The sequence below is a fragment of the Lonchura striata genome, chromosome 2 (genome assembly GCF_046129695.1).
Source record: "Lonchura striata isolate bLonStr1 chromosome 2, bLonStr1.mat, whole genome shotgun sequence".
Classification (NCBI taxonomy): domain Eukaryota; kingdom Metazoa; phylum Chordata; class Aves; order Passeriformes; family Estrildidae; genus Lonchura; species Lonchura striata.
Genome location: NC_134604.1, coordinates 48,695,656 through 48,719,379, shown reverse-complemented (window position 1 = coordinate 48,719,379; position 23,724 = coordinate 48,695,656). Strand labels below are relative to the sequence as shown.

Genomic DNA, 23,724 nt, shown 5'->3' with positions numbered 1-23,724 from the left:
CTTTCTCTTTACTCTCTTAGAAATTATATCATCTGGAAATCAATGCTTTGTGCTCCACTCTAGGTTCCTTTCTAGTCATAGGACTGGTTGTTATTATCTATACTGCAAGAGTGCTTGAAAGACTGACAAACAATAGTGAGGCTGTCCTGTGCACATGCAGAAGAAAGTTTCCGGATTATAAACAAAAGAGACAAGATTGTGACAGGCTGGATGATTTCAAAGTTGACTTATGCCCTGAACAGAGAGTCAATGTCTGTTCCTCTTCACACCAGAAACCTGAGACAGCAAGGAAGCGGGGTGAAGGCAGCAGTGGCTGACAGTGCTACTGCTCTGCCGAAGGCTGATGTTCAAGAACTGGATAGTGACTGACGAATAGCTATTTTTAGTGGGTAGCTGAGCAACTCACAACCCTTAGACTCAAAGAAACATTTAGGCTGACAAAGACATCAAAGATCACTGAGTCTATTAACCCAGCACTTCCAACTCCTCACTAAACCATTCCCGAGTGCCACATCTACACATCTTGTAAATACTTTCAGGATGGTGACTCAACCATTTCCCTGGGCACTCTTTTCTAATGCTTGATGACACTTTTGGTGAAGAAGTATTTTATAATATCTAATCTAAACGTGCCCTGACTTAATGAGATTTGTTCCTGATTTTGTATCAGAGCTGTAGGAGAATTAGGACTGTGACTCAGAAGGTTGTCCCCTAAAACTGTAGCCAGAGGAAATGAACTGAATGAGGATTGTGTGATGCCCGAGCTGCTTTGGGCAACACCGAATCTCTGCTCACCTCCTAGGTGACACAAGGGACACAAGCACTGGCTTCTAACAGTGCTGAGCAACGAAAGACAACGCAAAACCACTACCGTAAGTGAACATTATTCGTCCCTCTCCCTCTCAAAGATTTGCAAGCCACAAGCCCATCGATGTATTTGGATTGTGTTAAGAAAGACATTTCAATACGAGGGCATCTTTCACCTCAGGAGCTCTCCTATACGTAACCAATATACAGTTACGTAGTTGTCAACAATGCTCGGTTCAGTCTTTGCTTTACCACCACCGCAACTTCAAAACCGCGTCGCTTTCCTCGCTTTGCGCCTAAACTCCCAGAATCAGCATGTTTCAACCCTACAAACAGCGGCTTTTGGCTGAATTAGTTCCTTTCGAGCCCAACAAAGCCTCTATTTGTGATTCCTATTCCCCTCACACTCTCAATCTGCATAATTACAACCCTGACACCACCAGGCTCTAATTACGCGGCTCACGAGAGGCGCGGCGCCCTGGGCCGGCTCCAGCCCGCGGGCGAGGGGGGCGCAGTGGGGGGAAGGCGCTTTTCCTTAAACACGCGGGCTGCCCGCGGAGGTGTCGGTGCCGCCGCTCCGCGGGGCTGGATGGGGGCGCCGGGCGGCTCTTTGTTCCTGCCGAGTGCGTGTGCGCGGCGCTCGGGCTGCCGGGGTGGGAGGGGATCGCGCCCGCGCCGCCGTTAACGGGAGGCGCAGGAGCGGCGGAGCGGGGCCGGGCGGCACCGCGGCGCAGGGCCGGACCCCGGCGCTCCCGCCTCCCCCGGGGGCCGGGCGCTGCCCTCCGGCGGCGCGGCGGAGCAGGTGCCGGCGGCGGCGGCGGGCCGGCAGGATGGAGGCTGCCTTGCTGAAGCCGGCGATGATGGCGGAGGTGAAGGGGAGCGGCGCCGGCTCTGCCGTCAGCGCCGAGCTGGAGGTGAAGAAGCTGCAGGAGCTGGTGCGGAAGCTGGAGAAGCAGAACGAGCAGCTCCGGAGCCGCGCCGCCGCCGCCGCGGTGGCCACCGGCCCGCCCAGCCCGCACCTGCTGCTGGCCCCGCCGCCGGCCCCGGGCGGGCTGCGCCCCGCCAGCCCCCCCGCCGCGGGCGCGCCCAGCCCGGTGCCCGCGCTGCTGTGCCCGCCGGAGCCCCTCGCCTACTTCAAGCCCTCGCCTGGGCCGCCGGCCGCCGGCGGCGGCCAAGAAGGCGGCGGCGGTGCGGGGGCGGCGGCCACGGTGCTGGACGAGGTGGCGGTGCTGGAGCTGGAGGACGGCTGCGGAGAGGACGAGGATACATGGTACATACGGCTCGGCCCTGCCCGGCTCCGCGGCGCGGGTGTGCTCGCCGGCCGGGCCTCCCGCAGCGGGCTCCCGGCTCTGACTAGCATTAGCCCCCAAATCCACTTGATCTCCCCTCTGACGCTGAAATCTGCTCTATTTTTTTATTGCTATTGTTTCCCCCTTCTCTCCATCCCCCCGCTCCAAACCGTGCCGCCCTGCGGAGGGAAGGGCCCCGTGTCGGGACGCGGCTCCACCGCCCGGCTCGCCCGGGGCGTCGCGCCCTCCGTGGGGAGCGATCTCGTTTTCCGCCCCGAGGAATAGCGTTCAGATCTCAGCCTGGTTTCAGCCCCGTGTTTACATAAGGAATTAAAAATTGCGGGATTTCGTTCCGGGAAAGCCTTGATCTGAGCAGCGCTGCCTCCTCATCCTAAAATCTCTGTCAAATTGTCTCCCATCTTCAGGGATTTGGGAAGGCTTTTGTCTTTTAGACGTTGATCTAAATTGTGTATCTTACGCGCCCATGTAGCTCCAAAAGGCACGGCGGGGTGCTAGTAAATGTAATAAATCGGAAATGAATAGCGAATGGATAGAGCAAAAAATCAAATCGACCTGGACTTGTTAACCTGTGTAACCTGGAATGGTTACGCTCCCGTAAAAAGAAACGGAAGGGGAGACGGCAAGATAGAGATGCAAGTAGATCAGTAAAGCTAGTGCCTCAAAACCTGTTTCAGCAGCGTGGGCGAACATCACAGGGACAGTGCTGGAATACTGTCTTGGCTGTGTAACCATGTGGAATGTCATTGATCCTCAATTTGTTTTCAAGTGTCAACAGCAATATACATATCACCTTTATTTAAATAAGTTTTAGAGTATCTGTCTAAGCTTCCATGTAGCTCTCCTTTTCGTGAGGTTAGTTTTTGAATCAAGCTATAAGTTAATGTCAGATGAGAATAAATTGTAGTGTAAGGAAGCTGTGTTTGAATATCTTTAATTTTGGTTGAAAATAGAATGTTCAAAAATTAATCTAAATGTCAGGAATGTTTCTGATTATTGTTCATGGTATACAATACCGTGTTTCTGAAAATGGCTTTTGAGAATCGTGTACAAATTGTGTGGAATTTTTTGTCAGTGTTGCTTCATTGTGCGAGTAGTTGGTCTGCGCAGGGCTGGTTTGGGCTTGTCAGTCCAGACTTAAATCACATTTTATATTGGGTCTAACTTCTAGCTTTCCAGGCATTAAGGAATATCAAATTTATTTGATAATGGCTTCTTAAACAAAATGTTTTTCTTGTTTACGTTTTAAGATGGTTGTCAGTAGTTGTTGCATTACGTGACATAGTGAAATTTCCAATTTGATCTCCTTCCTGGGAGCAATCCTAGATTTGGGTGTCAGAACTTACCTTTATGTCACATATGTATGTGTCCACAGGCAGAATTTCATGACAGGGATTTGTTAACAAATCTATTGCACTAGGAGCGAGTTGTTTTAGTTGTTGAATGTTTTTAGTTCAAGGATGAATCTCAGTCATTGTCCATGAAAGGTCAGGCATGTGATGCCAGTTGCTTGGGGCTTTTTTGTAATCTCAGTCTTTAAAGCAAACTGCTACCTGGAAAGCCAAAGCCTGCAGTGTATATCCTAGTTCTTGATTAGTAATTTTAGGCCTTAAATACCTTTGGGGTTTTGTGTTTTGTTTGCTTTTTTTTTTTTTTTTGTGTTTTTTTTTTTTTTTTGTTTGTTTGTTTTTTTTTAACTGCCGTTAAAAAATACCCCAAAACCAACCAGCCTTTTCAGACTACTTTGTAGTGTTCAGCTTTTTACTTGAAAGTCTGATCATCAGTCAGATTTTTAGCTTTTGAAGCACTTCTGCAGGTTAACAGGAAACCTGAAAGCTTTTCTTTGCTTTGCTTTTTGGTTTTCTCAGCATCATTTTTAAACGTGTGGTCAAGCACTGCAGGAAGTCTGGGGAAATGAGTCCTCTCCTCAGAGCAGTTCAATAGTTGATCTCTGCTGGGATTGCCAAGGGAGATGGCAATCGCAGTGAGGATATTTGTTCCTTGTCAACTGGATAGACAGTGCTGATTGACTTCAAAGGCAAAGAGCTCCATGGAGTGCACACTGCAGAAGGGGTGCTCTGCTGGGTCTTGGGTAGCTCTTGAGCCAAAACTATGAAGGTGAAAGGCTGCTACTACCTATTTTTTGTAATTAGTGACCCCATCAGTGACCCCTTGAGGGGCAAAATTCTGTTTAGTTTTTGGTCTTGCCTTTTACTCCCCCTTTGTACAGGCCAGATCCTTAAGGAGGGTGGGATGTTCTACTGGTGCCTTGAGAATCTGGCACTGGGTGTCTTTATGTCTTTAGCCTCATGTCTCAGAGGTGGTCAGGCCAGGTGTGTCAGAGTCTTGTCCAGCAGACAAGAATAATTTGCTCCCTGGAAGATAAGCACTCTCCCAGGTGAGTTGGCATCTGCTGTGCCTGCTAATCTGCCAGGGTGACAGCAGCAACCTAGATCTCAGCCTCAAGAATTCTCCCATGAAATCTGCTTTGAAACCTGGTTTCCTAATGTGCAATTGATCAGTTGCCAACTCCTGTCTGAGAAGAATGCACATACGCTACCTTTTTTTGCATATGTGCTTTTTTTTTCCTTTTCTGCTGGTGTTGAATGTTGAAAATAGATTTTCAGTGTTTCTCATCTAATGGTTTTCAATCATTACAAATATGACTTGAACAACACGTGGGTCATCCATGTGAAGATAAAAATCAGGTGCTGAAATTATATAAATCTCCAGTAAATATAAGTAGAGGGAAAAGCAAGAACACCTTTGGTGTTTGTACAGCACCTGATAGATTTGAACTTCAAGCAGTGCTAAAATTCAGACAATGGTAGTGATTAGATAGGAGATTTTAATGTGAAATCTACTTGAACTTTGGATGTGCCAGAGGTGTAGAGTTGATAATTTGCCACCTATTTTTCTGAGGAGGGAAGAAAGGAAACTGATGTAAACTCTTCTACTTCAGGATATATTTCTTTTTATTTGATACCCTCTTGCAGGGCTTTGGATGTTATAAATTATTAGTGATCTAATAGGAAAGTGAGCATACAGAAGCAAACTTTGCAGTATTGTGTATCTTGCTGATATTTCTGTGTGTTTTCGTTAAGGTTGTACGTCTTGCCTACCAAGACTCACACTCCTCAAGAGAAGTCACTGAGCCCTCTGCAGTGGTGCAGACGTGTTCTGGATCATCCAACTCCTGAGATTGAAGCTGCAAAACGTTCCCTATGCTTTAGATTGGAGCAAGGTAATCTTATTCTGTTATTTAGTTATTAGGAGGTTGGCATTTTTGGTCTGGTGTTTCACTCCTCTTTGGTGTTTTCACAATTTAGTAGGCTTCATACATGGCAGATGTGGAGTTTCTTTATATGTATGCAAGTCTTCCTTCATTACATAAATGCTGACAAATGATTGATTTTTTTCATTTCTGATCATGTAGTTTTTAAAGTATTTGCCTCCTTTGTTATCCATCTTTTCTCCTGCAAAACTTGTTGTTCTAACTTGTCAGTTTTCATCCAGGGCTTAAAACAGAGAACTTCCCGACAAAGAAATACTGATGCTAACTTTACTGTTGGTATATCTGTTGAGGTTTGAAAAAAGGTGCTTTTCATTTTTTGTAAAGTCAGAATTATCATGGGGCTATAAGTCTTTAAAGGCATATTTGTCAACATCTGAGGTAGTGTTAAAACTTTGCTAAGTATAGCACCCACCAAGAAGAGTTGTAACATGACTGTAGTGCTGTTTTGTTGGCCTCTTGGTGATCTCAGGTACTGGAATCCATCGGATGGCTGATCAGTGCTGGTGAACTTGTAGTTCTGTGTGCTCTGGCTTTTGTTTTAAATAAATATCAGACAGCACTTTTCTTGCTTTCTTACCATCTGGGGTCTCATTAATACTGTGTTAAGTGTTGTTGAAGAAGGTGATTAAGGGAGGAAGTTAAGGTTTATAACTCACTAGAAAAGAAGTAGAAAATGAAAAATACACGAACATGACAGAAGAAGGAATAAAGCTAATGACAGCATGAACATATGGCTGTATAAGTTAGCTGCAGCTGTCATTAAGAGAAATTGAGTATGCTCCTGTATGCTTTGGACGATATGGGTGGCTGTGGATAAGTCTTATCCAAAATCAAGCATTTAACTGAATCAGGCTCTGAAGGCTTTGTCTTCTGCATTGACTGTGAAAGATGCTACAATGGTTATTGATCTAGAAATACTTAGTTGAGACTATTTGCCTCAAGCTGTGGTTCCTATATTGGTAATCATCCCATCTAGTTTTAGGGTGGACTTTGGCTTGTTAACTGGGTATCTGGGTTCAGGTGTCTGTAGTGTGAGCTACATTGACTATCAATGGAAAATTTGTGTGTTGAGTCAGAGGAATCAGGGGAGCTGCTCAGGTGATAAGATTTAGGTGTTGACTGTAGAATGAATTTAGTAGCTCTCTTGAGTCCACTGACAGTAATGGGTGCTTGGTGCTCAACCCCACATGCTTACCTGAAGGTGCATCTGTGTGGTTTGGGCATCCAACAATAGAGTGCAGTCTGGTGTAGAAGCTCTGTTCAGATGGCTCCACATAGGTAACTAGTGCCCTTTGAGATGGCCTGTTACCTGGCTTTCTGTTCAGGACAGATGCAGACCTTCCTAAGGTCCTGCGCTTTTACTGTCCTTCAATGATCCCTTGCCCTCCCCAAGGGCCTCTCAGGTGGCCAGGCACACCTGAGTGTGGACAATTGAGTCAAGCCTGTAATGTCAGTGTAGAAACAAGTAAAAGGACTTCATGACCTATTTTTTCCCCTTAAAAGGATTTATTTAAATTGAATAGGCAATAAAAGTTTCAAATTAAAATCACTCTATGGTTATCAGTTCAGTCTCTCTCTCTGCAGAAGTCATAGCAAATGGCTGTGTTATGCTACCGAGTTATGTTGACAATAAGTTACTCTGATGCATATGTTCTGCTCGTGGTGATTGGCTCATGAATTTCCTGATCTCTGTAAAAAGTTTTGAGAAATTGTATGCCATAAATAAAACCTATTATGGGAGCAGTATGTTCAAGGAGTGAATAGACTTGTATTTATACTGCAGCAATTCTTTGGTAAAACTGCTTTAAGTAATAATTCAGTTAAGTCTTAATTAAGACTTGTATTTCTAAGTATATTCTTTTAGCACCTGTTCCTTTGTAAGTAATACATAATAAGCAAATGTCATCCTTCTTACTCTTAAATTTTTAAAGTTGATTTAACTATATTTATTTCTTAGTTTTTCAGCCAGATGTGAGACTTTTGTAAGAATCTAATAATTTGGTTTTTGAAGTTCAGCAAGCTTTCTGTAGCCTGATTTCCCCATGTTTTGTTTTGCAGGGCACTCAGTGAGTACATGTATAAATATGTACACATAATCCATCCTGATTTTATAAGTGACTCACTAAGTATTGTGTTCTTCCTTCTGGTACTAAAGTTTCAGACTTTGTAAAATTCTAACTTTGTACAAAGTTTCAAACTTTGTAAGTTAAATGGTATTTTCCCCTTTTAACCATATGCCCTGCAAGGGCATTTTCAAGGAATTTTGAAATCTACTTGTGCCTCTTCTGCTTGGCTCTGAATCAATGCTTAAGACTGAAGCACTTGAGAACTATTAAATGAGTAATCAGAAACATTTATAGTGTACTAACATGTGATTTCTGAAATGGCTTATAGGTAGCATTCGCTTAGTTCATGGGGCATTAGCCAAAAATTAAACCAGTTTAGTTGTTACAGCTCTTTAGACACCAGACTGCACATGGACATAAAAAACAATAAAAACTGAGTTTTGGCTGCAAAGTCAGCATATCTCATGCAGAGAGAAGAGCTGTGAGCCAAAGAAAAAAAACATTTTGCCAGTCTTATTTTTGAGGTGTAACTAATTCTGATTTTCTCCCTTAGATTTTTAATCCTGCCCTCATTTATTCCTGCTTCTGTGAATTTTCCTTACTGCATTGCATCCTGATTTTCATTAAAGTTTTCATTTGTTATTTGAACGATCCCAACATTAGAATATCTCATAACAAGGCTAAAAGTCTTGTGAGAGACTTCTGCCAAAGCACTCCGAGGCAGTGAAATAGTCTAACAGCTACTTGGTCTTTCAGGCCAGAAATTACTTGAATGGTGATACTTTCTTTTCAGTTTGCTGTGCTCACCAGCCTGTTTCTTTTCTAGTGAAAATGACTGTTTGAGTATTTCATGGTGGAAGTTAAGAATTGTATCTTAGCATAAATCCTTAAGGTTTATTATAAGCACAGAGGTGGTCTCCAGCAGGTGGTTCTTCTTTGAGCCACTCTGAGAACTTGGGCAAGCTTCTCAGCATTCCTCTGGTCTACCACTAAGTAGGTAAAGCTTTTATAATGTTTATAATGAACTAGGCTTATTACAAGCCCCGTTGCTGTGGATTAAGCATGCTAGCTTTAAGGAGGATGAAAGTTTAATGTAACCTCCTATGACAGGATTTTTGCTTGGAGTTGTGCCTTTTTTCCATGTACAATTACAGTGTTGAGGTAACGTTTGTTGTTTGTTTCAGTTGTTTTATCTCTGGAGGCTGGACTAGATCGCATCTTTCTTCTTACTCTTCATCAGTTATCTTTTGTCTGAAACCTTTCTGGTTTGTTATGCTCACAGCAGTTCTCTATATATTGTAGGGTCAGTTAGCTCACTGTTTGCATTTTAGTCCTGCTGGCTATTTTATTTTATTAGGTTAATTGAAGTGAACAGGGCCACTTCACAGTCTTAATGGTGTGGTAGAGCCCCTTCTGTGTTTCCTTAGCAGTAGTTGAATATGTTGGGACACGTATTAATTCAGTGAACAGAGAGATGTGACATGTAAACTTCTAGCTGATGCAGACAGGTATAACCCCTCTGAAACTGATGAGATGGTGGTGCCTGATACCCTGGCTGAAGATACCCTGCCTAACTTCACTTCTGAAAAAGCTCTGGAGCAGGCAGGTGGATAAACTGAAGGGCTTAAGAAGCTTAGCAAGGAGTCAGTCTGTAGGAGTTCAGCTTTTATGCAGGGACTCAAAGTGTAACTCATCAAATTCAGCCTTCCAGATAGGAAGCTCTTTATTGGGGAATATGAAATAGTGGCTAGATTCAGAATTTGGCTTAGATGAGTTCTTATTCAGAAATACCATTTCAGATGTTTAAGAGCAGTAGGTAGCTGAAATCTAGGTTTTGCAGTTGGCTGCAGTAGTTCATAGTTTAAAGAGGTAACCTCTGTTTTCTTTCTTAAATTATTACTGTTCTTCAAGATGGATGCTGTTATGTCATCTGTGGATGACAAGATACGTTGTGAAACAGATCCATTGCTTATGACTCCATGAGACAAATATTCACATTAGAGGAATTTAATTCGTTATTGTGCTGAATCCCAGTGTTACATATCAGTTAAGGTTGATACCCAAACATGCAATGTACCCATAAGAAAAACTGGGAGGAGACTAAATAAAATTATTTCTTTTGATAGTACTGTGTTCTTTTTACCTATTAATAAAAAACCAAAATCTGGTAGGTTACAGCTGGTTGGGCTCCAGGCAGAAGATTTTATCTGGATGTGTAACTTGTGGCTTATGCAGGAAGAGGCAGTGTTATCTCCCCTTATCCTAACTCTTCCACTTCCCATTGGTTTATAGTGAAATAATGAGTCTTTAAGATACGGAAACCACTGTTATAGGAAACTTTCATGCTGTAGTCTGTTTACACCAGAAACAAACAGAAAATTCCGTAGGGGAAAAAAAGTGAATAAAGGTTTTTTATCTTGTATGCTTGAAGTGGATCCCATGCTGAAGCAAGGGCAAGGGGGGATTTTTTTTTTTTTTTCTTCTAAAGTAGATTTTTTAGGTTTAATTTTATTTGCTGTCCATTGAGGATTCAGATATATATGTTGTGATACTCAACTGGATTAATAAAATTTCATGTAGCTTTCTTGCTCATATAAAATGCAGGTTAGTTCTAAGTAAAATGCTTTTGAGGCAGGAAGTAATAATGTGTAGAAGCTTATAGATGATTGTTGTTTCCATCATAAATAAAATGTTTAATGCTCTATAAAGAATAAAAAAGTTGTACGAAGTTTTGGTTTCTTTTTGTGTACAAAAGCGTATAAGATTGGACACTTATCTCTGCAGTTAATTGAAAGTTATCTCTTGCCTTTTTACTACACTCTTCAATATGATTTCTACTTTTTATTAAATTACAATATACATACTACTTAAGAGTTTAATTTCATATTTGGGGATTGATTATGTAAGTATAAGTATTTGCTTAGAATAGAGTTCTGGTTATCATTTTACTTGCAAGGGGAAGCTGAGTTCTGAAGTGTCTGTAAAGGTAGAGAGGTGGTGTTAGATCATGCCTCAGTTGAGAAGACACCAATCCCGTTTTAGAGTGTTTTTTTTGAATCCATGCTGACTACTCAGCTGGGATTATCATCTCATCATGAGGGTTAAACAGCTGGAAACACTGTTAAAATTCATGTGAGGATTTCAGTAGGTTTATTCTTATTTAAAATAATTTATAATCACAATGTAAGTTCAAAGCCTGTAATGCAGTGTGGGTCTGAAAGCAATAGAAGTAACATCAACACTGCTTTATGCTAAAAGTACAGGCACATTTAGTGTTACCTAGTGGAGTACTAATTCCTGGGTTGGCTTCTGAAGCGTGCAGCTATTTTCCTATATAAAAATTAAAAAGAAACCTAGATTTTAATAATTGAGGACATTTGGAAGCCTATCCTCTGGAGATACTTTTTCTATTGAAATAAGGATCTTTTCAAAACTGGACTGTTCTGGATGCTGTCATTTCATTATTGCTTCTGATAGTCTTAAGTATTTTATGCACTGTTTGTTAGTCCCCAGATTATTGTTGCAGCTTTTGTCTTTCATGTTGTCTTTCTTTCAGAGTCTGTTTTTTTTTTTTCATGTCTTCAGAAGAGAGCTTTCAGAAAGCAGACAAGTGTGATAGAAGTAGCACTGCTTCTTTACTAAAAGGTTTATTTCTGTATTTTCACTTTGGCTGTTTGTTCAACCTAGCCAACCCTGTGTGCCCCTCTAATGCGGAGGGGGGCATTGCACTTCTTGCAGTGTGACTTGGAACAGGTCTCCTACTATTTGGAAAGAAAGCTTCTTTGTAGTCACTTGTCTTTTCCCATTAGGTAGTACGAAGTACCAGTGTTGATTTTGCTGCTTGCCCTGTATTAATTAAGGGTGAGGAGACTTGTACCTTGAAGTGCACAATTCTAAAATGGTTACTCGGAGCATTAGAGGTGGATAACTTATAAGATATCCTCATGCAATCAGATAAATTCCTCTTTAAACGTTGATTGTGTCCTCTGCTGCATAGGAGATTAGTTGCTCTTTCTTAGTTTTGTCTGTAGATGATGAAGGACAGATTGTTTCTGAGTTAAAGTACAGTAAGGATTTGTAGGATCTCTTTTTGATACTGAATGGTACACATAATTTCACTGAAACTTAAGTAATTTAAGCTAGATACTTGGGAGAAACTGTCTATCCACTGATGCTGAAGAAGCCAAAGGACAGTCCAGCCAGCTGTTCTTAAGCTGGCTGGACTGTTGGGTAAACTGAGTCTGGATATAGTAATTTCTCTCCACTAATTAGAAAAAACTCTTGGAGTACTTAGCATCAGAAGGATTTGGATTTTTAACAAGTTTTGAATACCTTCTGTATTTTGCAAAAGGCCCTGGTGCCTTTCATGAAGAGATAGTTTCTCATGGTCTCCTATTTCTTCAATCACAGCACTTACAACCTGTTTGTAATATTTGTTTAGAAGCTAAGTTCATCCTCCAAAATGAGGACGCAGGATGCTTGTGGATTTTTTGTTTTCACATTCCAGTGGCTATCTGTATCTTATATCTCAATGTGGCAGAAAAGTTTTGTTCCACATTCCAATCACTGGTGAAATGGTGTAAATTCTATTGTTTTGTCTGCTAGTCTTAAGTTAGATACATGGGATATTGCTTTGTGTTGTATCTGTATCGCAGAGGAACATGCATGTGCTTGAATCTTCCTTGGACATGTATTTTATATCTCAATTTCCATCTCCAGACATAGAGCTGTTCCTCTTGTGTCTGGCTGTAAGGACCTTGTTGTTGGGTCTCAGGTATTTATGTGAATTCATAGAATATGTAATGGTCCAGGTTTGTTCCACGTACTTTTAGGTTTGTGTCTAGTAAATAAATAGTTTAAGGTTCAGTCGTTTTGACTGTGATCCATTGATCTTAGCAAGAGTGCCAAGCATAATCTGGCACTCTTATATCCTTGAGGTATCTAGGTGGGCAGATGGATATAATACAGGATCTGCACAACAGCCTTACTGAACTGGAGCACCTAAATGTCATTACATTCTGGATTTAGATGACTGAATCATGCCCTTGCTGTTTTATGCTGAAGGATTGGTTTTGCTTCAGACTGTAGGTGTTAAAATGAGGCTGTCTACAAGTAGGCTCTTCTGTGTGTATGTATGCATTTTTTTGTCTTTTCTGTTGAGAATTGCTTTTTACATATAAGAAAATACAATATGCACTTTATATTGGTGCTGTCATTTCATGGAAAAATTACCAGCACACAAGAAAGTAAGTGCAAGATCACTCATGTGGTGAAAGTATGCCACTGCAAGTTGACTTTAAGTAGTATTAGCTGCTTGCCACTTCATGTAAAATCACTTGAAACTTATGTAAAGATTTGTGTCAGTATTTAAAGTGAGCTCTTAGGGCTAGGGATTCTAATTTTTTTTATTCTTTAGGAGTGGCTCATATAATGTAATTCCAATTTCATTTGGCTCAAGGTCCTACCCCAATGTAGACTTAATAAAAAAGTAGGATTGAGTAGTAGGTCTTTAGAATTTGTGTCTGACTGATACCACATATTTTTATTTTTTAAAATTATTACTTTATTTATTATACTTGATGTATTTGTGATTTGTCTTCAGGCAATTTTTTCTTCATAACATGTTTGACGTTCTTGCAGGGCAGGGTTTCGTGGCCTGCAGTTATGTGGGTAATAGCAACTGAGTCATCTATTGTGTTGTTGCCTTCAGGTCTAGAGGAGTTGGCTCAGCATCCTAACATCCTGATGTCCTTCTTCCTAAAAGTCCACCATGTCCTTCAAGCAGCTCTGTGAAATGCTAGCAAACCTTCTCCATGTTCTTTGTTACTCCTTCCTAACCCATAGGAAAGACAGGATATAGAGTGATGTGCAGGCCAGTGTGAAACAGGACAGGGTGGAGTGGTAGAATCTCGGCTTCAGCGTGTTCCTCCATAGTGTCATCAGTTTTCTATTTTGTCATTTCTGCTTCATGAATTGTAGTTGTAGAGCCAGTATTCAGACTGCCTCGTGGTTGTTTCTTAATGTCTTTTGAAGTGCTGAGTATTAAATACCTCACTATAATCACAATTTGATCTTTATTTGTAATGCAAAAAAATAATCTCAATTTGTAAGTAGGCATATATGTTCTTCTTGTGGTGGACATAGTCCAAAAAATATTTTATCTGTTTCTGGTTTATGTGGATGCTGATAAGTCTCTGATAATTATTTGGAAGAAATAAAATGTTTCTTTATAGAGAAGCTTGAAGGAGCAGCTCAAATTATATTGTCCAAACCCATTTCTGTTTATTGTGGATGTGATGGGTTCTGGTGATGGAAACACTTAAAAGATGCTGCAGAGTACCTTTTATCCTGAGCAGTAACACAGGGGAAGAAGGATGCTGCAGCAGTGTAATAGTTGTACTGATGATGCTTCTGCAATTTGTATGCTTCTGACTCCTGTCAGTGTGCCATTCTCATGCTTTCCCTGTTGTATTGCTCTTGTGTGATATATTCCTCTCTCTTCTGCCAGCTTATACCTGTGTTGCTTGTTAGTGAGGAGCAAAGAATGCCTCTTTGTTAAATGCTTGGATAGTTCTTGGTGCAGTGTACATCTGGAAGGTACTCGCAAGGCAAAGTTTATTTAAGGAGTCTCCCTTGAGATACCTGAAATCACCCCAGGGAACCTTAAATGTAGGAATATGCTCCGAGTTAGTGTTAGGAGACATTGATCTTTCTCAAGGGAATCTGAAGAGGCTGGTCTGCTTAGCTTAAAAACCGTTGCAGAAGCCCTAACTCACATGGACAGTAATGGTAATGTTATCTTTATCAAACGTCTATATGTCACTTTACCTATTTTCCTGGTAACAATATTTGGTTAGTGCTTCTTAATTTGACTCAAGGTTGGTGTTGAATCTTAATTCTGTGTGAGGATACATATTCTGAATATGTTATTATATTTAATAGTCAGTTAAACTTCTGTTAGAACTTTCCTTAATTATAAACTTTCATGAATGTTTTCCCGTATGGTATTTTAGAAGTATGAAAAATCTGTTTCACAGTAGCTTTTATTTTTTAAGTATTTTGTATATTTTCTCTGCTTTTGGTAATAGTGTTAACAGTTTCCCATGATAATCACATAACTGTGACACCTGCTATATTTATCCAAAAGCCACAGGGTTCCTGGAGGGTAAGTGCTGCTTTTGACCTCGATTTGAGCCTAAGATTTAGCTTTTTCAGTCTGCCTCAGTATAGGCAGCAGATATACTTGAACAAAGAAGAAGTGAGTGTAGCATCTTGGAATGATATTGAAGTCAGAAACTGTAAATTGAGCTGTCTGGCAAAAGCCTCCTGCCAGAAATTTAACCTGTGAATACAGATGGCAAGTAGATATGGTTTTAGGGGGAGCTGTAGTGTTTGTATGGGTGTTGCTGGGATGCAGAGGAATTTCAGGACTAAACCGTAGTGATAGGAAAAGTTCAATTTAGGGTTAATCCTGGACTAATAGGACTAATTTTATCTTTTCTGTGTTTTTGTCTATCATAAATGATCAAGAGAATTTTATCCCAATAGACACATATATTTGAATTCTACCTGGTATGTAATCAAGATCCTCTACTGTTATGAGAAGAATGGGAAATTGTCCTTCTATGTGTCTGTTTTTAACAATGGATCCCTCACCCTTTATGCTTCTCTGTTTTGCCAATGGTATTGCAACAAAGAAAAAAAGAATTATGTAAGCTACCAGAAAATTTAAATTTAGGAAATGTAATTACATATTTTTAACTGTATTTTTCCTCCAGCAGCTTGTTCAGAGAAAAAATATACCTTTGATTCAAATTCTTGCTATCATGTCTGTTTAGCAGTATAGTACATGTCCACTTAGGAGGAGTATATCCTGTGTGGCATGTGTAGATGAAATTCTCTTTTATTAATTGGAGTTACTGTCTCTAAGAGTCCACTAAGAAGTTCATAATAGCATTTTTTTATACTAGTGCAATGTATACACTAAATGAATAGTACATTTTCAGCATGAGAGTACCTTGTGTAGTAGCTGAGCTCTGATCTGCAACGGGAGTTAACTAATGCCTGTTCTTTATATCACACAGAGAAACCTTGCTCCTTATCCTAGAGGAACCCTATAAGAGTGGACTTACAGAGTGAAAGGGCAGAGGCACCCTTCATCTTCGTTCATTTTGTCAATAGCAGTCAAGCTCTTCTTGAAATATATTCAATGTTTTTTAAAAATAAAATTTTTTATACTGTGATTAAATGCTTGTCCTGATTATTACATAGTGGTGATTTGATCTTAATTTGTTTTTCTGCAATGGTACTGTCACTTATTGTCTTCTTCTATCATGTATTCAACTTCAAAGACCAAAGCTGCAGAAAGGGGAATCTGTCCAGTAGAGTTCTCTGGGATTGCTGTGATTGCAGTGACTCGGCACCAACCAATACAATGAATTGAAATTTCAAAGCAGATATTATTTTCTAAGGACTGAGAACATTTCAAAAAGACTGGATGAATTGCTGTCAGGGAGGTTTTAAATCTGCTCTTGGCTGACTGAACTTGAGATGTCTAGCATAAGATTTAAAAAAGTGGGGAGATTTATTTCTGTACCAAAAAAAAAAGCCTGATTAGGCTAACTGGTCTTGAAAACAGGCCTTCCTTCTCAGGCTGACATTAAGAAAATACTGTAAGACTCAGAATTTTTTTGGCTATGTAGAAAGTAGCTTGCTGATGAGAGAAAAGCTCATGTTTTTAAGTAGCCTTGAAGGGTACAGGGCATATCCAGGCACACAGAAGACCTCACATGTTCTTGTTGTATTACCAAAACAGAAGTACCTAACATGAGACTGATCCTGTCAGTGCACACAGCCTGTGTACACCCTGCAGAACATGCCAGACAGCCTAGCTCTAATATATCTGCACAGTGCAGTGCTGCATGGATAATACACGTTGGTATAGCTGTCACTGGGATGCAGTGTGAGTGAAGGTCTTGATGGCACTCATATTTTGGCTTTCAGATTTCTAGTTACCGTATCTATCTCTCTCTGTGTGTTAAACGTTGTTAAACATGCTGTAAGTGCTTTCAAGATAAGGTTCATACTACTTTATTTAAGCTATCTTAAACTTCAGGCTTGAAATCAGTTACTAGCTGAAAAAAAGCAGCATCTTCAGAGCATGAGATCTGTCTTCCTCCAGTGACAGAGAGTAGCATCATTGGTTAGGAAGGACTGGAGGTCACATTTGGATGTTGTACACTAGTTGAGATGAATACAGATAACAGTTTCTTAAAGATGGAAGATATGCTGCATTTTCCCAAATGTTCTTCTACTTCACCTCTGTGACTGAAATTCAGGTTGGCTTCCATACTGTAACTCTCGTAAGAATTTTAATCATCAAGCAAAATTAATTTCCGACTTTTACTTACCCTATGGTATACTGGATTGAAATCTTTTGAAAACAGGTTTTCTACAACTTAGGACTAACCTGAGGCAGGAATCGAGTGTCTCCAAATTTTTATTCAAAGGAAGGTAACTAAATAAATAAACTCTGGAGTTTGATGCCCTATGTTTAGAGATTTTACTACAGAGGGACTTTGCAAGACTTGCCTAGACACCATGGGATTATTCTGACTCATATAACAGGGCTACATGTGGCTTGCCATTTGCACAAGTGTTGGGAAGGTCAAGTGTGTGCTAAAGATGTGAATACAGTATAATTTTGTTCAAGAATGTGAAAATATGTATATCCATGACTTGCTTTGGCCAAAGTCCCTGGTACGTATGTATGGACATTTGTTCTGGGAAGTTTTCCTTGTATTGATACAGGCTGTCTAGTTCACATCAATGTTTGTAGTGTTTTATAAAGAACAACTGCTCAGTGGTGCAAAAGTAATTTTCAGATATTTTCCGCTGTATTGGCAAAATGCCTCTTCACCAAGAAGCTTACTTGGTTTTAATATTAAGGAATCCAAAACAATTGAGAGGGTATGTGGAGTAGACTGGTTAGGGGAAGAAACTATCTTCTAGCTGCGAGGCAGATGCCCAAGAAAAGCAGCATTGTCATAAGTAGTAGTAGAGTGAGTTCACTGCCAGAGAACTATCCAAAAATGAATTTACCAGCTTCACCTGCAACTGAAAAAATTGTCATTACAGTCGCCATGGCACGTATAAAGGTGGATGAAGCCCTCTGAATAGGGGGCATGAAACTGCTGCTTCCTCTTGGATGGTGAGGCAAACTCCTCATATAAGGATAGCCACAAGGGACAGAGCTGACTAGCTGGAGAAGAAGAGGACCTCTAACAAAAGTCACATAAGTCTCAGTGTATGTACCAGATGGACTGGGAACTTGAAAGGCTGCTTCTGAGTGATACATAAATATGTCCAAAGAAGCAGCAGGCCAGATTTCTCTCAGTCAACTTCACCACTTGAGAAGTTTTAGGATGATGAAGGGCTTATTAAAGTGCATAGATTTATGACTGTGGGCCTATTTTAGAAGCAACTCCCACTCCAACATACATTATTAATTTTATATGTGGTACTAGGTTTTTCTCTTCATCGATCCAGAATCTTGGCTATCGAGAGTTGTGAGTTAGAGGGCTCAGCCTGCCCCAGGCAATGTGCCCAGGGCAGGTTGTAGAGCTACAGCTCTTCTGTTCCTTTCTGTTAAATGACTTGCACTATTGCAAAATAGCAGCTCTGGTAACTATTTTCCTTGTCAAAGTGAAAGGAATTTGTCTTTTTTTTTTTATATATCTTGATCAGGGCCTGACTTTAGACTTTCAGCTTTCTTTGTTTCTTTACACCAGACCTGAAAATCAGTGTCAAACCCTACAAACAACATGATTTCTGGTGAGGTTGCCAAAATTGAGCCTTTTTCCTCCTCCATGAGGATATGTCACTGATCTGGTTACAGTTGAAGGCACCTCTGTGCCTTCAACTGTGAGATGATGATAGTATGGCAGCTTTGAGCCAGAGAAAGCAGGTCTACCTACATCCTCATAATTCTGGGTGATGGCCATGATTTATGATAATAAATCTGGCACAGTGGCTATCAAACTACTGGTCATCAGTATTTTACTGTGTGAGCTGCATCCTGGGCAGGCATCTCTGCTGAAGATGCTGCAAGTTTGGAATTATGGCAGCTGTGGAGGTGATGGCCACAGCCACATAGTTCTTGCTGCTGCATATCTGCAGACATTCCCTTGACTGTTCTGGACTTAGAATATGTCATACTGGTCTGCAAGGCAAATCTCCACTGGATTTAAAAGGTATGGACTATATGGCAGAAAAAGGTTGCTAGCAACTCTGCAAGCAAGTAGGCAGTTCTGAAGAGATGTCCTGAGACCAAAACACACTGTTTCTCAAAACTGGGAGATGCAACAGACCCAATCAGCATTTAAAGAAAAAGACCTTTTTCCATTCAAAACACACCTGTTTTTGTTGCTTATGAAGTATTGTGGCAAACAGAACAATTAAACCAGTTTTGAGTGATTGCAAAATACTCATCCCACAGTACTCTGTGGGATATTACACACTGTCACACTGTCACTGAAATACAAACAAACAAAGCAGTTACCAAAGGTAACAAATTCAAGAGTGAAACCAGGTTGGGATGAGTTTCACAATGTTTATGCCAAAAGAATATGAGAGTTTGGATTTTGTGTATGATGTTATGGTAACATGTGCATGTATATAATCAATGATAGACCTGTGTTTTATTAAGGAAAATATAAACTCTTTCACAAATTGTGCAGAAATATTTCCCCTTTGGATTAATAGGCAATGAGTAAAATGTAATTCATGATGATCACAATGCTACAATGTTGAAGTGGTATATGTTATGACTTCTGACACAGCTCTGCTTAAATCTTTGTGCTGTAGACTGCAATAGCAAAGTCGTTGTGAAGACACTTTTTCCACATTGGAGGAGTAGAGATGCAACTCCTAAATTAGTGTGGTGTGGAGCTTTTGGCAAAGTTATTTCAACAGATTAAATATCCCCGCCAAACTGGGTGAAGCTGGCTGCTTTGAATGTATGTTGATTGTGGAAGAGACATTAGTTTCTTGCCACAGTCCTACCTTACCTTGGGTAATGCACAAGCTTCCTCAGAGCTTCTTCAGAGCTCTTCATTTGTGCCTACTGGAATTGCTGCCTGTTCAGATCTACTAGCAGAGGTGACTGGATGATGGCTTCCCTGCCCATTTCAGTTAGTACCTGCTGGGTGAACCTAACCAGAGACCTGGGAATTTACAGCCAGAACCAGTGGAGACAGAGGGTCTATCCAGCTGACCCAACAGGAGTTGGAGGAAGATGCTTCAGTGGCTTGAGGTGCATTGTCTGCACATCCTGGTGGTAGATCTTTATCCAGTGAGTGAGGTTACTTTTGTCATGAGGTGGTTACGATTTTGTTCCCTTTTTTGTTGTTAACTGTTAAAATGTGATGAAAATGCTCTTGCTTTACTCTGCGCTGTGTGGGTGTGTAAATGACTGGTGTCAGACATGGAGTTCATCTCACCTGCCCTTACACACATCTCAGAGGCTATTCTCTGATGTGTTTCTTTTGGAGATGGTGTTACTTCAGCTGTCCCACCTTCCTGCCGCTGTTCTCTACTTCTCCATCTCTCCCTTAAATGTGATATAAGTGAGCTTTATCTTCCTGGTAAAGGGGATTGAGAAACTCTTCCTTCTTTAAAAAAATCAACACAGAGGTTTGCTTCCAACTGGAGCTGCTGCTGAGAAAGTTCAGTGACTTCAGTTAAATTGAAGCTGGTTTCAGGAGGAGGAGGTACGCAAGCATTGCTGTGCTCTAGTGCTGCGAGAGTTGTCTTTTTCAGTTGCTTAGAAAAAGTGAAGACTGAAGGCAGTCTTTGAACTCTGTTTTTAAGCTTTGTTTATTGTTCTCTATAATGAATACAGTCAGAGAGTTTCATTTTAATGCATGGGACTCAGTATTGGAGCCAGTCACGCTGGGCTGCCATTGTAGGCAGAGCAGACAAAGGGGTACAGCTCATGTCCTTTGCAAGCAGAGGTGAGATGAACCATGCCCTGTCCTTCCTTTTGAAAATAAATAGTGTCCTGAGGTGACTAGGTCAGCCATCGATGTACATAAGAGCATTTTAATTGTGTCTGGGACATAGGATCCAGCATCCTAAAGCACCATAAATAGATACTGGAAGAGAGAGAATATGGGGAAGTAGTATATATGCCTGCCCTGACACCATCCTAGCTGTGTAGCCAGTTCAGTGACTGACAGAACCAGATGTGAGCTCTAAATTAGATGTGATTTATTAACCTTTGGTGGATTCTTCTTTGGTGAGTTTGTGTATTCTTCCCGTGTTAATTTTTTCATTCATAGTGCCCTTTGGTAAGAATCCTTACGAAAATCGTGTTTTTGGAGGATCTTAAGGCCTTACTTGAAGGCTTCTAAAATTAAGTGGGGTAAACACTCTTCTTAATGAATGTGATATGAATGGTTTGGTAGAAGAATCTGTGGATATATATTTTGTTCCAGGTTACCCGATGTAGTGGTACACAAGAATGAGTCTTCTGCTTAGTCTGTCTTACTTCAAACTAGCTGAATCGTGAACTGCTTATGTATGCTCATGGGTTCTGGTCAATCCACCAAATAGAATGAAAATGCATCAGACTGACTTTTTTGTGTAAAAACTGGGAGCTGGGGAGGAAAGAGGTTTGGGCCCTAGGTCATGCCTAAGGCTTAACATCTGAGCATAATATTTGGCCAAGTTCTCAAAGGAGAGAAGCTGGGAAGCCAAATTTGGCTGTTAGCTCTAACCAGAGCTTTTGGATGTGTGAATGAAGGCAGAGTTGTGCACCCAGGAGGAAGATGAATGCTGAGACAGTTGCATTTTTCACAAAACCCCTGTGCTTGTCTGTCTACATAGCTGTACAGTAAAAGGTTTTCCTTAAAAAAAGAGCCAATTTTAAAAAAACTCACAATCCTACCCTCCAAAGTGCATAGCTAAAATGTAGTATCCTTTTTTGGAATTTGTAGGAATTGGCTTACACCTTGATATTCCCTTTCCTTGCTAGTCTTTTGAATTCTTTATCAAAACCAAGGAAATAATACACAAAAAAACTGGACACTTCTGATAACTGTAGACTTAAGATGACTGGGGCAACTTATGCTTATTTTATTACAATATTAATTCAACCACTTTAATGCTTCAAGAAGTGAAATTTAATGCGTTTACATATTTTAATGTCAGCAAATGAAATTGATTTTTGGTTTCTTTCTCTTGGTTTTTGTTTTAGATGCCCCTGCTTTCCTTTTCATGGCTGAATCTCTTCCTTCCTTCAGTGCATCTTCAGTAGAAGTTACTCAGAGTAGAATTATCTATGTTTCTATTCAACTGCAAAGCATAGAAACTTACTTTGTTTTTAAAGGGTACCTGATCATCTTACTTCATCTGCAGGTAACTGGCATTGGGGCTTTAAGAAGAAACCACAAATACTGTAAAATTCAGAGCTGAACAGCTGGGATTTTAAACTTAATATAAAGGTCTTAACAACATTGTCTCATCCATGTATAGCAGGGTGGTGCTTATCATGCTAACTAGGACAGTCTCACATGCAGTTTGGAGCAAAATACGTGTTTGAAAATGAGTATCCATTGCACAATGTTGGGATTTTACAAATTTTATATGAATTTATGTATTTGCTTTCATGTCTATAGCACTCACTTCCTACAAAACTTTTTATGGTTTTGTCATTAGCACAAGACTTCAGTCTAATTTTGCTCTCTTTGTTAGTACAGTAAAGCACTCAATATGTATGTTGATATTTCCATTTGAAACCTAATGAAAGCTGTTCTTTATATTGGATTCTGAACAATGGGTTTACTTATATGCCTAAAGAGTATCCATCATTTCCTGATGTTTTAAATGAGAAAGTTTTATTTTAGGCACAGTGGCAGAATTTTGTAGAACTGGGAATATATATAGAGGTTAGTGTATATAGAGCTTCTTGGTCTCATCCATCCATCCATCCATCTTTCTCTGAGAATACATGCTGTTTGAAAGAGGAGTTTGAAATCTGGTTGGCCATAAATACTAATTAAATTCTTGGTGTGGGTTCTTGCTTTCAGAGTCACGATAACTGTTGCCTTGTGCTCAGTGGGCCAGCTCACAGTGGCTATTGTAGAGGGTAATGAATGATGTTTATTTATGCTGTGTGCCCAACCGCATCTGGGGGTGAGAACATGCTGGCAGCTAATAGGCCTGGAAATGATCGGGCTGCTACAAAGCAGTAGCTTGTCCTAGGCAGGAAGATGAAATCTCAGGCAACTGAAATCCCTTGCTCTTATTGATGGTTCCTGGTAGAAATGACAGACATTAGCTGTGGATGTGATACTGAGGTCTGCTCTGACTGTACAGATTTCTTTCACTGAATGCCTCAGATCAGTTTGCTGTTACTAACACCTAGTGAATTAATCTCATCCCCAGGGACTCATGTTAATTGCTAGTTTGTAGAGTTATGTTCAACTGTGTTTTCTCTCTTTTTTGTCCTGAGACACTGGAATGCTTCACTTCAGAACTGACCACGTTAGTGAATGTTGACAAACAGTCCAGCTGGGAAGTCTGTGTTGTGTGCCTTAGTTGGCATGGAGCAATTTCCTGAAACTGTGCTGATTCTGCCTTTAAAGATCTCAGAACTTCGGGTTTCTTTGAGCTTGAAGGAACCAGAATCACTAAAAATGAGGGAGTTGAAATAATTCTTCGGTGAGGGGACAGCAAAGAACAGAGTTTGAATTTTTATGTTACTTACGAGTACTAAGCTACCTTTCTCAGAGCCTGAGCCCTGCAGGTAATCCCTGTCCCCAGCAGACTGCTTCATGCCTGTGCTGGAACCAAGCAGTTGTCTTCATTCCAAGCTTAGTAGCACTTGTGGGAAGAGTTGAAGAGGCTTTTACACATTAAAAACCAGGGATACATTTAAGTAGGTCAAAGCAAAAGGAATAGGAGGAGAAATAGCACTGTTTGGATTGGTGACAAACTGATTATTCCGAGAGTTGTGAGGCTGAGATTGACAGCTTGCCAAGACATCCTTCCCATGGCTACTTGATGTTAGCAAGAAAGAGGAATAAAGTCAGTATGTCCTGCTAAATAATTTTGTTGGTAGGGAGGTTTCAAAACAGGAAACTTGAGTATTATTTGAATGGCTGTTAGTGTGTAAAATGACCGGATGAACAAGTCCAAATAACAGAGCAGATTGTGGTATTGTGGTATTAAGTAGCTGTGCGATGGA

General features: G+C 40.6%; 1 protein-coding gene across 2 annotated transcripts in view; it reads left to right on the top strand.

Annotated features, from left to right (window-relative positions):
• The first annotated feature begins 1,600 nt into the window (after positions 1–1,600).
• Positions 1,601–23,724, top strand: part of SLAIN1 (SLAIN motif family member 1) — a 44,669-nt gene continuing 22,545 nt past the window's right edge. For both annotated transcript variants that reach the window (XM_021548043.2, XM_021548044.3), the window contains exons 1-2: positions 1,601–2,077; positions 5,219–5,358. In XM_021548043.2, the coding sequence (XP_021403718.2) occupies positions 1,638–2,077; positions 5,219–5,358 (580 nt within the window). In that variant the 5' untranslated portion in view covers positions 1,601–1,637. The remainder of the gene's footprint in view (positions 2,078–5,218; positions 5,359–23,724) is intronic.